General features: G+C 31.7%; 1 protein-coding gene across 1 annotated transcript in view; it reads right to left on the reverse strand.

Annotated features, from left to right (window-relative positions):
- The window catches only part of LOC111635051 (DNA (cytosine-5)-methyltransferase 3A-like), a 151585-nt gene that overhangs the window by 76051 nt on the left and 62357 nt on the right, over positions 1-13177 (reverse strand). The window contains exon 11 of the mRNA XM_023379901.1: positions 5614-5759. Coding sequence (XP_023235669.1) covers positions 5614-5759 — 146 coding nt within the window. The remainder of the gene's footprint in view (positions 1-5613; positions 5760-13177) is intronic.

Here is a 13177-nt window from a genome sequence, read left to right on the forward strand (position 1 = left end):
TTATTTATAATTATTAATATTAATAAGAGATGGCGCCTAACGCTTACCTCTAGTACCAAATTGATTACGTAATTTATTTAATAATTAGCATAAAACTAGCCCGATAGATTTTCGGCAGTCTGTTGGTTGTAGCTGCATAAAACTAGCCCGATAGATTTTCGGCAGTCTGTTGGTTGTAGCTATATTATATATCGGGTTGGAGATGTTTGTATATACAAAAGTAAATGCAGCATGAAGATGAGCAACCAAGATTGTGTGCAGTCAGCCATTCTATGGCATATGTATGCATGCCTTGATATGCACAGTGATCATTTTAAGTATTTTCCTATGTAAGCATAATGTCATATGCAAGTACTGTTGTTCATGTTTCTAATAAAGCTTATTTTTCATGCACCAGATGTAATGTCATATTTTTCTTTTGCATTTTTCTTGAAAACTATGGTCATAGAGATATGATTCTTGGGATATGGTTTTTCTCATTTTTTATGGACTTCAAGTGAAGATTCTTGCTCTGCAGGGTTTATGTGATGTTGATGGAACATCCTGTATATTTTCTTAGTGCATTTCCTATCAACAGGATTTCATAAAAATAACCTGACTTCTTGACAAATTATCTCTATCTGTATACGAAAGATTCACAATAGCAGGAAAAGTAACCTTTAAGACACTGACCATCATTAACCTCAAAACTGTCTATTCAGATTTATGAATAATTTACAACTATAGATTTTGCATTTTGCTACAACTATTTTACTTCTTTATGTTTCTAATACTTCTGTCTTTGTAGAGTAAAGATTTGCTTTTCAGATATATAATCTGATGTAAAAAATGTCTATATTGGTAAGAACAATTTTTTCTGTACAATTTAAACTATCAAATTTTCTAGTTATATTTATTTCTAAAAATTTTCACTTATACAGGGTCTTCCAAAAAGAATGCTACCATTTTAAATTACTAAATAGAGTAACTGTTTGAATTTCATTTACCATCTGCACATAAATGTCTTTTGGTTTGCTGCCCTAGGAAGTGCCATTAAAAAAAACTGATGACTCCACAACAAAAAATGCATTTTGTGTTCTGCAGGTTACAAAGTAGGAATCAGTCAGGGTAAATAAATTTGAGCTTCTGATAATTTCAAAACAATCCACGATGTATGCAAACATTCTTGTTGCACAATGATGACTGACCCCAAGTTTTTGGAAATCCCTGTATAAACTCTACTTCTGCACATTTCTACATTTATTCCAGTTATATTGTTTCTATCTCTAAATATGAACAAACATGATTTTAATAAAACTAAACTTCAGTATTAGTTTTAGTATTATATATATTATGGCTTTAAGATAGCCTATCAGACTTATTACACCAAGACAAAGAGACATAAATCAAAAGAAAATTAAACTTTCTTTTTCTTTCCTATGTAATACATACTTTAGTAAGTTATCAATTTATTTATCAGTTCTAACTGGATATGTTATTGTTAGAGGAAAAACTGAACAATATTTTTTGGTCTATCTGATTAGAAAGAATTTCTGGGGAACACTGAAATACTTTGTCATGTACATGTACTCTAAAAGATTATTATTGAATTTTTTGAGAATAAAAACATGAATGCTTTGTGATATCTTCATTGTAAATTTTGGATGTCAAAGATAGAATATTTAACTGACATATTAAGTTAAGATTGTTGAGGTGTGTAAATATAAGTAAGTAAAGTCAAAATGAAAATATTCTAACCTTGTATACTGATTACATTTCAAAATAAGGTAACAATTTGAAAAATAAAACTAACAATGATAATTTTTAAATATTTTCTTTGTTATATAAAAGCCATATTAAGAAAATAAATCTCATTGTTGCTGAGCATTTAATAACTCTGGAAGATAAGTTAAGCCTCTACTTCCCATTATTAAACAGAAAATTAAGACTGGGTTCAAAGCCCATTTGTAAACATTGTATCCAATGTTGGTTTGAAGTTATGTGAAGAAGAACTGGCTTCTAAATTTAATGATCACAGACTAAAAAATAAAACATAAAGATATGTTTATTGAAGAGTTTTTGATTTCAGTTAAAGAAGAATATCCTTCAAGTAGTTAAAAAAGTTTTGTTCATTTTGATGCAGTTTTCTACATTATACATATGTAAATCAAGTTTTCTTCTTCTTCAGTTTTTGTCAGTTGCTAACGTTAAATCCAAAGAAAGAAAAATGAAAACTAAACAACAACAAAAAAAAAAATCCAATGTGTTGAAGATGAAATAAGGATATGCTTCTTATATAGTGCAATATTTTTGAAAAATTTTTCAAAAAATATCCAGCTGATATTTCATGTGGCAAAATTAATAAAACAAGGTAAATTACTGTAATTAACAGGTTTATATCATCAAATTTACTTTTATTCATAGTTTAAATATAGCGATGTAATTTTTTAACCTGCAAACTTTGAGAACTCCTGTAATAGACAATGCCTACTGTACCGTACGTAAAATGTGCCCTTCAGTGATCCAGTAGTGCTAACATAGGAAAATTTATCATCTTTAGTTTTTTTATTAGTAAAGCAGTCTTTCAAATAAACATAAGTTTTAGGTTAGGGACTGTTTTTAAAAGTTTTACATCATTCCATAGTAGTATGTATCCATTGTCTTGAGCTTACAGAAGTAGTAGTAACAAAATATACAAATTGTTGTAGGATAATATAAAACTTTTGAAAATAGTTCTATATTACATAGTCTATAATAGTTTTGATTTCATCTGTATAAGCAACATTTCTTTATACTGATATGCATTAATGGTCCTTCTGTAAATTCACATATTTTCAATGAACATTGAGATCCGAAAGGCCCTGGGTCTAATTTGTGAATTTTTATTAAATATGTTTAAATATAGACACGAAATATTACTTCGTTTTTGTGAAAAAAATATTAGACGTGGGAAAAACCAGATAACAAATGTTACTTCCTTTCACAGAAGAGAACATCCTCTGTTTTTCCGTATCTGGTTAAAAATCTCGCTCAGATGGGAAATGGTTACCCCTCGTTCATCCCCCTTTCGTCCGTTCTCACGAAAGAGTTACAGGACGATGATTGGACGAAATTTTGAAATAAAAGGGGAGATTAGTCAGAATTCGGGGAGTTCTTCGACAGATCCGAAGCATCTAAACTCCACATACGTTTCCTCCTGATGGCCAACGCCCAAAACGGAGTCCGATAGACTAAGTCCGAGTCTACACTTAGAAGAAGTGATATTTTTATATTTTGTGCACGAATTGATCTCCCATACGAAAGTAATATGAACTCTATCTACAAGGTGTCCTATATCTACAGAAACGAAGACGACGACAACTAAACAGGTCGTATGTTTAGAATCATTTTGTGAGCTCTCTCTCTCGAACGCGCATTAGCATAGATTTAGTCGTAGTCTCTAGCTTATCGGATAATCGTTGTTATTGGTTATTTGTATTCCTTTGTTTGGATTTATTAAATTTTACTTTGTTTATTATACAAAAAAAATGTCTCTTGATTGGGTGTTCGAATCAGATCGTATACGCGTGTTTGTCCACGCATCGATAAATTGACAAACTGGTGTCAGGAACCTGACAGAAGGAAGAAGGTGAATTCGCCATCACCAACTTCCGCTCTAAATTATAATATAACCGTAAAGCCCTCCACACTCGTTTCCCTACGACTGGGAAAGGCCGTTCTTTGGACAACCGAGAACTGGTTTTACCGACTAGTGCCCGTAAGTGGCGTAGATTGAGCTCTGCGTCCTTGGCTAATCTCACAACATTTAATTCTGTTTTTATACAATAGATTGGTTCCCAGAAATTATGTGTAAAAAAATCATGTAAAAAGTACATTGTATATATGGAAAATTAGAAGATTATTATGGACCTAAGAAAGCAATGAAAGTAATGAAATAAACCAAACAAAAAATCTTGTTAGAATCTTATTTTTTTTATTTTTTGAGTGTTATCAAATTTTATTTCATATACATTGCACATAAATAAAAATGAATTACACGAACATAAATTTCACTTGAAAAACAGAAAAATGTAAAGAATTAATGAACATAAAAATTAAAATTTAAAACTAAAGCAACCATTACAAACATTTCAAACTTGTGCAAGTTCTTCTTCAGGTAACATACAACTTCTGAACTAATGCGATTCAAATTAGATTGAATTGGAACACCAGTTGAAACTCAATCGCGTGGATGACAATAACGTCACTCAGGCATGTGCCGTATTATCTGTAGTAGTTTAACATAAGTAGTTATTGTCATCCAGGTGATTGAGTTCCAACTGGTGTTCCAATTCAATCTAATTTGAATCGCATTCATTCAGAAGTTGTATGTTACCTGAAGAACTTGTGAGTTTGAAAACATTTGTAACAATTGCTTTAGTAAGAGACAAACACAGATAACAGGCTCACTGGTATGTTATTTTGCTTTACTCCGGTATAGTAATATTGTTATTTGAACATAAAAATTGGGCAGAATATGTAATGTGTGTTATACATAAGATTTTATTCATTGTCACTTTCTGACAATAAATGCATACATTTGCAAATGATTAAAATATCACTGCTATAACTAAAAATGCTTTGGTTATCGTGTTCTTTATCCACAGGTGAAGTTCTTTCTGTGAACTCTTGAACAATGTTAGCAATAATGTCCTATGGTGCTGATGTTACAGTGGTTTTATGAACAAATTCAGTTATTAGTGGCTGGGTTTGTATTGTGGTTAGGCCTTTATATAATTCTCTACAAGACAACATTAACGATTTCAATCATGTTAAAACTTTAAAGCTCATTCCTCATTAGGATCATACTTGACAAATTTAAAAAAAAAAAATCATGTTAAATCAAAATCATTTTAAAAAAGTTTGTGTAAAAACAGAATTAGGTGTATTTATTGTAAAAAATATTTACTTTCAAAAATTTTGTACATATTTCCAAATTTTAAAGGCATCTATTTCACATATTCTACTAGTCTGATTATGTTGTTTCTGAAAATAATATTTTAGAATATCGAAAACATTCAAGCTTATTATAAATAATATTCATTTAATGNGACTCATCAACCCCTCCTTTTTATTAGGGGGTCTGTCCTAAGTTTTTCCCATGACCTTATTAGGAGTTTTTCTATAATCGGTCCAATAGTTGATTTTGGTTGTAGATGCCGGGTGACACACTAGGAAACTGTCACTTTCAAAAGGAAGTGAATCCAGGGAAAAGTACAATTGTATCCTTCCAGAATTTTATTAAATGTTAGGAAAAAAGTTCATTCCTTTCTTTCATATAATTAATCATTATTTCACTTTATTTTAAAGCGAATATGAAAGTTTATAAAAAAGAAAGGTTTATAAGAGCTTATCAAATCTGGGCAATCACACTTTTATAAAAGCATAGCATATTTGTATAAACAAATTAAATTGATGAAATGAAAAATAATAAATATATGCCAATAGAATTAGATAAATGAAAAGTACTATAAAATTCATATTTATCTATTTATTAAATAAAATTTTCACTATGCAGAGTAATAATTAATTATAAATTTTTATAACATTAATAATCTTTTTATTTGATTAAAACAAAAAGAAAGGAATAAATACTTCAGCATCAGTAATGTCCTCAATATCACCCAAATGTATGATATTTCCTTTATGCTGCACAAGAGAGATGTTAATAGCATCTTGATCTATTTCACTAGCATAATATGTTTCAACTTCAATTCCCAACTGCTCCAAAACCAGTTTACCTAGAAATAAATGAATACTTTTATTTGTATATATTTTATTAAATTATTTTAAAATAATTAAATTAATTTAAATATATTTTTCTGAATCATTATTCCATCAAGTTATATTTATTTAAATATAAACTTTGAGATTCTATTATAAAATCTGTACAAATAATGAAATAATTCTGTTTTTCAAATGAATGATCTAAGATACAGTCTGTTACAAAAAATTGAGTCACTGATACATTTAAGCAAAACTGTAATAATTTTTTAGCTATGAAGTGAAATTAAAAGAAACTGCCCTGTATTGATAAGATATATAATAAAGTGAGAATCTGAATTTAATATTCATTAGTTTTTAGATTATCAAAAGCAATGTAATATTTTATCACAAAAATTATACATTTTTCCCTTTTTTTTCTGAGAGGATAAGGAAACACAGTTTCTTTTTTCAACATTTTATTGCCTTCAAAGTTTAGATCATATCCTATGACTAAACTCTAAACTAACCCAACTCATTGTCATATGACAAGAGGTCTAACTCCTCATTGGAGATGATTTGAGTATAAAAGGGTTTAATGTTGGATTCTGGGCAGATTAACCACGAATTAATCAATTCGTCAAGTCATATATTTTGTGCCAGGTCTTTCAACTCCCGCCTTCTCGATGAAACTTATTGTCACCTCATCTATGAAATTCATATATTCTGAGGTATTATATCTAATATATTGTAAATTTTCTCTCTCAATTTACAGGTATAGTAATTAGAGTAGATATAATAATTAGTTATTTTTATTTGTAATTCTCTTTTAATTTTTATTAAACTTTTGTTATTTTATTATTACTTTGTTTATTCATTTGATTGAGATAAGTAACGGTCACCTTATCAACGTACCCATCACAAACTCCCACTTGTAGAATTAAGCCCTCCTTTTTAAATTTATTAAAGTCTTTTATTGCAAGTTAGGGTGTAAATATATTACCCTAGCTGGTGTCAGGTAATGACAGGAGATCGAATCTTGCAATTCTCGTCTCCTATATTTAATAAACATTTTTCTAAACCATCTAGTGACCAACTGGGTGGTTTTTATTGAACGATTGCCGATTAAATGGTATAAGGTAATATTCTTAGCCCACGGCTTCTCACAATATGCTTTTGTGACGCTGGGTCGTTACCTCTTTGGCATCTTGTCAGAATGACACCACTGTGTCTTTATGGACAGACACAGAAACCAGATTGGCCACTCTTTCTTTATTTTGAGCGGTCGCATTTGCAGGCTTTCAGACCTGAAATGGAGGCTGAAGGAGTAAACCAGAAGAAGTACACTCTGCAAGTTATCATATGATTAAAAAAAATACCCATTTATTAATCAATATTGACTATTTACAAGCTGTATACAGATGTTTAGTGGATGCTAATAATATGACATATAGACGATTGTTATATAGATGCTTAGCGGAGGCTAAAACTATGATGTATGGAATATATATATATATGGACCTTATTACTAAGATTACAACCCTGATCACGAGAGAGAGAGAGAGAGAGAGAGAGGAGAGAGAGAGAGGGAGAGAGAGAGAGAGAGAGAGCTCACACTCTTTCGCGAAATGATAAATACCTTAAACCCTTATTGGTCCTACGACGTTATGACCTATCAATGTTCAAGTTGATGGGAACTTCGGCAGTTCTGTTTAGAGGGAGATCCTTTCGGCTGATCCTTTTTCTGGTTGTTTGGTGACGGCTGTAATCGGCAGTTCAGATCACACACACACAGTTCACTAACAATTAGATGACTCTCCTCGACTCATCAACCCCTCCTTTTTATTAGGGGGTCTGTCCTAAGTTTTTCCCATGACCTTATTAGGAGTTTTTCTATAATCGGTCCAATAGTTGATTTTGGTTGTAGATGCCGGGTGACACACTAGGAAACTGTCACTTTCAAAAGGAAGTGAATCCAGGGAAAAGTACGATTGTATCCTTCCAGAATTTTATTAAATGTTAGGAAAAAAGTTCATTCCTTTCTTTCATATAATTAATCATTATTTCACTTTATTTTAAAGCGAATATGAAAGTTTATAAAAAAGAAAGGTTTATAAGAGCTTATCAAATCTGGGCAATCACACTTTTATAAAAGCATAGCATATTTGTATAAACAAATTAAATTGATGAAATGAAAAATAATAAATATATGCCAATAGAATTAGATAAATGAAAAGTACTCTAGCACCTCATTGAAAATAGGACAACTTCGACCAAGATATTGATTTGATTAGCAGACAATACATAAGTCCAATAAACATCAAGTGAATGAAGAAACATATTTGAACAAGTAAAATTGTTGAATGCACTAATTTTTTTTAACATATACATGTGTAAGGTGACAATTTTTTGCTGATTTTTTACATGTAATTGCCATTCCTTAAATTTGACAATTCTGAAAAATCCTGCATGTCTTCTCTACATGTGCAAAATTTCAACACCATATGTTATTTACTTTATGATACGTTTTGTTTACAGAACAATGACCTTACAGAAGAGAACCTGAATATTGCAAAATTTCAAGCAATATTCAGGATCTGTACAGGTAATTCCATATGTGATTCCCTGACCAACTATGATATTATTCCCTGACCTATTAAGGTCTCTGCATTTCTCCTTTCCATTCTGTAATATTTGGTCAAGTCTATTTAAGTCCATTTTGTACACAATCATATAAACTTTTTTATTAAAAACACTTTATTCCATTACAAAAAATGAAAAACTTTGCATAAAATCAATTACATAATTAGCTATGTCATACAGAAAGTTTCATAATTTTTTAAAACTTAATTCATAAATTTTATTTAAATAAGAAAAAGACCTTGTGTAGCATCGTAAAATTAAATTTTTTTAAAGAGAGGAAGCAGAAAATTCAAACTAATTTAAACAGAATAAATTGCATACTCCATGAGAGTGAGATATTGCTTATTGCATGCTATTTTTGGTCCAGCATGAACCCATTCAAGGTCATTATATTTCTTCCCATCCCTCCTTGAAATTTATAATGGAAGCAGCAAAATTTTGGTGATAAAGTGTGTCCTTGTTGATGGTATTTTTGACAACCCAACTTTAACGCTATGGCAATATTATAGTATACTTCCAAAATTCTGTGGGCCATCTGAAGATGAAAATTTGCAGTTAGAGAGAATATATATCACAGATCATCAATCTGTCAAAATTGGTAGGATTATTATGTCCACATACTGTATGTGGCCAGCAGCAAAGAACACAACAAATAAAAATACATGAATTGTGTGAGGTCTGCCATATAATCCAAAATGTCCCATACACAATAAGCTGAATGACAGTTCTTTCCCCTCCACAGCATCAACTGACTGCAAAGAGTTAATTAAGTGATGTGCAGGTCAAAAAAATTGGGAAGTTGTGTATAGGACAATTTCAATCGTTTAAGGCATGAATCTGTCTTTGTGTTATTAGAGGAAGGATAAGATGTAAACAAATAAAGTCTTAGTAGTTAGCATGAGTTATCTATCGGGTCAGACAATGGCATACTAAAAGTATTCACATCAGAGTTGATACACTTGGTTTTCTTATGCTCTCTATACAAACTGCATTGTTGGGCATTAGTCATTTCAGGCTTTTCTGATTCCTTTTAAACTTTTCTTTCCAATGATATATGTTCCTTACATTTCTGTTCATATTTCCTTTGCAATTTCTTCCGACCTTATGAAAATTTTCTTCAACTCACATACACATTGGCTTATAAATTTACAAATTCTATTTTATTGCTTATTATTGCTAAATAACATTGTAGGTCCTGTCATTCTGTACAAATCACCAATTTCAACATTGTATCACTTTGCAGTCCAAAGTTATACATTGCCCAAACACTGTGCGGCGGCACCATTTTCAGTGTTTACATGCAACCGCAAATCCCCTCACAGCTGCACACCCCACTACTCATCAATTTAAATTTGGGCATAAACCCTCTAGCCAACAAAATTTTAATCGTTAGATTATCATTTATAGTTTAAGAAATATAAGCATGACAAATCTTGCCATTGTTTTGGTCACTCCAGTTTTCATACATCCCCTATACTGAACTGAATTTAATTAAAGACATATCAGATCAAAAAGGAGCAAGAGCAACAGATTCTGCAGTATTTGCAGATTCCCTAACTTTTTCTGCTAAAAATCTTATTCCCTGACTTTTCAGATCTGTACGGACCTGAATATTATGGGGTAATGTAAAATGAATTCAGCTGGAAATAAATGATGAAAGGCTGATATGTTTCTTAAAAGAGTCAGAAAATGATTTTTCTGTGTATTGAAACAGACCCAAATAACATTTAAATTGTTGAAGGTCAGTAACTTGCAGAGGTGGAAGTCTTCACACATTAAAAAGTTCCAAGCTGGTAGGAAGTCTTCACCAATTTTAAACATATAGCCCCGATTTAGCACCAAACGATTTCCACCTCTTTCTTGAACTGAAAATGTGGTTAAGAGGGCAGAGGTTCAAGACTAATGACGATCTTCAAAACAATGTTAGGGCCCATCTCAAGTCATTGGCGGCAACATTCTATGAAAAGGGGATGGAAAAGCTCATCTACAGATATGAAAAATGCCTCAATCTTCACAGTGATTATGTCTAAAAGTAACCGTGTTTGTAACTAACTTTCAATAATAAATTCGTTTTGTTATTTACATTTGTCATTGTTTTATGGATCATCAGAGGTTGATAAAAAACCAGCCTTCGTACAATCAATGCCTGATATATAGAAGTATTCCTCCAAATTTCAAATTTTTTGATACGAAGTCCTCAGATATAAAGCAAAATACAGGCCAAGACACTCATACACAAATGCAAAATTTTGTTCCCTTTTTGGAATTGGGACCTTAAAACATTGAGAAATGCAAAAATCTGGGTGGATAAAAATTTGACCAATTACTTTTCCTGTTCTGTAACAGCTGAGAAAATCATATTGACTGCTTGCTTTTTACCAAAATACTGTATATTATAAAGTTTTTAATTTGATATTGTAATTAACATTTTACATGGTATTTTGTATTTTTTTAAAATTGCTTTCACATATTCGCTTATCATAAATGTTATTGAGAAATAAAGGACATACATAACCTATGCAAGATTACTATTCTAGTGAGCAATAGTCTTTTGGTAAAAAAAAATATTTAATTAAAAAAATAAATAAATAAAATTGAGGAATATACTAAATTAACTCTATCTATAATTAATAAATTAAATGGAATATTTACCATCAAAAAAGATTTTATATTGTAAAAAGAGAAGACACTGAGGTCGGCATTACGTGTGCGTTTTTTTAATCGCTTTAAGCGATTAAAAAAAAAAAACGCACACGTAACGCCAACCTCAGTGTCTTCTCTTTTTACAATATAGTATTTTGGCATGATCGTCAGCATATTGATCACTAAGGATTTTATAATTTTATAATATTCAATGAACTTGAAGATGTTTCTTTAAAAGGATTGAAAGTTCTTGTTCACAAAAACAAATACTGGAAAATTAAAGGTGGATCTTTTGATTACCACCTATTGCAATCCTGTATAAAAAATTAAAAATCAATAGTTTGTTTCATTGAAACTATTTGTTTTTAACTTCTAGCATCTATTGTGATCATGTATAAAAAAACTCCTCTCTTTTTTTAAAAACAGATGTTTGAATACAAAATGAGTGATGAGTTTGATTTGAAGATTTTTTTTTTTTAAATTGGTTGGAAATGTTATTTAAATGGAGAATGGGAATGTGTTTGATTAAAAGAATTATTTTAGTTTGGAGAAAAACTTCTAGAAATAGAAAGGGAATATGGAATTAGTTATCCAAGGACAGAAAGCCAGATGATCAGCAGAATTATAAGAGAAGAGACTTAATCTCTTTTGTTTTTAACAAGACTTATCCTGGCTCTTCTCTTACAACAAAATTAAGGGAGTTTCTTTGAAGAATCATATACTGTGTTTCCCCAAAAATAAGACATCCGCAGAAAATAGGACCTAGCACAGATTTTGCTGAATTGCGAAATATGAGACCTCCCCTGAAAGTAAGACCTAGCAAAGTGTTTTTTTAGTCGTAACAATCATCGACAGATGGTTTAAAGTGGCCATTGGCTTTTTGAAAGTACAGCCACTGATTGGTCAGCAGACAATTATGCCACACGGCATGATTTGCATAAGACTATGGCTTGGGAATCACAGATTTGCATAACGTTACGCTGGTGATGGCTAATTGGTCGGCCGGGAATCACGTTATTGATACGTCACGGAAATTGACAATTGTTGATATTTTTGCTCTCTCTCTCTCTCTTGTAAGTTACCGTTAAGGTGTTTCGCGTTTTATAAGAAAATTACACGAACAGGTTAAATGGATTAAACATTATTTATTGATAATTTCCTTTGTTGATCCCTAATTCCTTCAGAGGATTAAAATTAAAGGTTACTATTTTGTTTCCCTTCTATCTATGTTCCCTTTTTTTATTAGTTTTGGTGGTTGTATACTATTTCGGCCTTCCTTTGGTGGGCTGGCCTTTCGTTTCGGTATTCGACTTCGTCTTGGAGGTGGAAGGATCCAAGGTCGATCTTCCACGGGTCCTTGGCTTCTTAGAGCATAGGAATGTGAAGAAGTCGGTTGTTCCTCTTCGATGGTGGGTTCTATATCAGTTTCCGTTTCTCCTTCAGACTCAGATTCGGATTCAGATTCAGATATGGACTCAGTTTGTTGTCGTGACAATTCTGAGAAAATAAATTCATCCCAGGGGTCTATATTGGAAGGTAGTTCCTTTGAAAGGGAAGTCTCGTTGACTGATGTGGAAGTGGTAGGTTGATCTCTGAGTTCTTTCTGTTCGAATTCTTGTCGAGCAATAACATGCTTGAGACGATTAGCATGAACTTGAATTCTTTTCTTTGTAGTTAGATTTTCAATGATAAACGTAACGGGACTTAATTCAGTTACAATTCGAAATGGTCCTGACCATCTAGGTGCTAATTTCCGTTTTAATCCCATAGGTACGACTACTTCGTTGAGAAATACTCGATCGCCAACATGATACGTAGGTATTTTATGGGTTTGACGATGTCGAATTTGCCTTTCTCGGGCCGCCTGTTCTGCGTGTTTTTGTGCTACCTGATGAGCTTCTGCCATTCGGCACCTAAGTTCCGATGCATAGTTGTCCGCAATGTCGTATTTCGTTCTTGTAGGGCTAGTTATTAGATCGAAAGGAAAGGTTGGATCTCTACCGTATAACAGGTAAAAGGGACTGTCGTTCGTAGATGCATGTATGGTTGTATTGTAGGCAAATAATGCATACGGGATCCACTCATCCCAGTCCTGTTGGTCCTTAGCGACATAATGTGCAATGATGTCGATAAGAGTTTTGTTGAATCTTTCCACTACTCCGTTACATGC

The sequence above is a fragment of the Centruroides sculpturatus genome, unplaced genomic scaffold (assembly GCF_000671375.1).
Source record: "Centruroides sculpturatus isolate CEXI.00-Female unplaced genomic scaffold, Cexi_2.0 scaffold795, whole genome shotgun sequence".
In the NCBI taxonomy this organism is placed as follows: domain Eukaryota; kingdom Metazoa; phylum Arthropoda; class Arachnida; order Scorpiones; family Buthidae; genus Centruroides; species Centruroides sculpturatus.